A 1,615-nucleotide genomic window follows, 5' to 3' on the forward strand; every position below is an offset into this window, starting at 1 on the left:
AGTTTGTAAGTCTTTATCAAATAAAGTTTTTATCAAAAAAAAAAAAAAAAAAAAAAAAAGACGAATCAGCGCTAATTGCAAAGTAGAGTTGGAACTTGGATATGATCTTAGCAATGAGCTGTGAGAGTATTTTGTTTTGAAGTGAAGCTTTAAGAATTTTACAATAAATGCTGATAAGACATTTAACAAAGACGTGTGACACAACGAATTTAAGTACGACTTTTTGAAATAATATAAAAAGAGATTATTTATTAAAAAAATGCAAAAACATAAAATATGAATACATATGAATATATAAATTATAATTGATTTGTGGGGCCTTTGCAGGAAAATGCTTCAACCACATACATACACATGCCATTAGGTGGAAAACGTGCCCACAAATGCATCACATGTTGGACAGAAATGATCCAAATTGGTACACGAATCCAAACAATAGGGTATACAACAGCAGCCACTTTTCAGAAGAATAAAGGAAAGAAACAACAAATATTTTTTTTGAATAACTCAACAAAGAAATATTTCGTCTCATCCGACTTACCAGCATGTCAGCAGAATACAAGCCAAATGAGTTTTCAATGTTGCTCTACGCTTAGTACGGGTCTTGTTGCGGCATCGACACTGGGGACAAGTCATTATTACGGGTTTTGGCCCAATGGGCTGATTGGTTTCCGTTCCAATGTTATGAATGTTGATCATAGGTGGTGACACTTGCGCTACACTCGATGTGGTGGGTGCTGCTGCCACCGGAGCATGGCCATGGGTTGGCACTGGATCGAATGTATCCATTTCCGGATAGATGTTATTGAGTTTATTATAAGGTGGTGGGGATGGTGCCGATTTTAGGGATGAATCCATTTTTCCCAATCTTAAAAATATAATATTTTAAAATAATTTTTTTTTGGAATGTATTTCAAGAATATTTCCCTGGCACCATGTGCACATAATGTTTAGTAAGCAGATTTTTTAAGCAACTTTGCATTTGTGAGTTTTTAGGATATGAGAGAGCGAGAACGAGAGAGATCGAACATACCACTTAAATATGTTTTTGTAACACTACTGAGATTATTTCCACTGCGTCTGAATAGTCCGATCCGATCTGATTCCGTTCACAGTTAGGCTGCAACTAAAAGCTTTGACTTTTGCAATGAAATGCGAATCCTTCTCACATGCCAAGTACACATCAGACTTATTTATGTTTACTTGGGCGTCGAAGTTATCAGCATTGCAGGAATTGAGATATTCATTGTTTTTCGTACTAATTAAATACACCGAGAAAATAAAGAACAGAAAAATTTATAAGAAACCATTCAGAAGTTTGGGACATTAAAAATAACTAAGAACTTTTCCATAATGGCCTTGAAATGTATGCCTTTTTGGATGAAATCCGTTTCATGGTCGCTTTTCTGTCTGAGCAACTGAGCATTGAACGAGTTCGATGAGGGGCATATGCATAAGAGGTTTTTAGACATCTTCTAGACAAGAGCCTATGTTGGAGGTTCCTTTTAGTAGACCTCTCGAAATAGAAGACCTTGGACCTGGGCCTTTTTTTAGACTAGAAGACCTCTCTTACATTTAAAGGACCATTTTGGCAAAGAAGACACTCTAGAGATCT

The 1,615-nt window shown here is 36.0% G+C and overlaps 1 protein-coding gene across 1 annotated transcript; it reads right to left on the reverse strand.

Moving 5' to 3' along the window:
* Nucleotides 1-229: 229 nt before the first annotated feature.
* On the reverse strand, nt 230-1,190 carry LOC101888378 (lipopolysaccharide-induced tumor necrosis factor-alpha factor homolog). The gene is made up of 3 exons (XM_005188342.4): nt 1,034-1,190; nt 542-868; nt 230-457 (listed from the first exon to the last, which is right to left on the reverse strand). The coding sequence occupies exons 2-3, from the start codon at nt 856-858 to the stop codon at nt 361-363; spliced, it is 414 nt and encodes a 137-aa protein (XP_005188399.1). The 5' UTR covers nt 859-868; nt 1,034-1,190; the 3' UTR covers nt 230-360.
* Nucleotides 1,191-1,615: the final 425 nt, after the last annotated feature.

The sequence above is a fragment of the Musca domestica genome, unplaced genomic scaffold, assembly GCF_030504385.1.
Source record: "Musca domestica strain aabys unplaced genomic scaffold, Musca_domestica.polishedcontigs.V.1.1 8, whole genome shotgun sequence".
Lineage (NCBI taxonomy): Eukaryota > Metazoa > Arthropoda > Insecta > Diptera > Muscidae > Musca > Musca domestica.

Bases quoted from the DNA above. Each gene is read 5' to 3' on its own strand.
- LOC101888378 (XM_005188342.4), bottom strand. From the start codon at position 858: ATGGATTCATCCCTAAAATCGGCACCATCCCCACCACCTTATAATAAA. The intron at 458-541 runs GTAAGTCGGATG...TCTTCTGAAAAG, and splicing joins TGTATTCTGCTGACATGCTG to TGGCTGCTGTTGTATACCCT.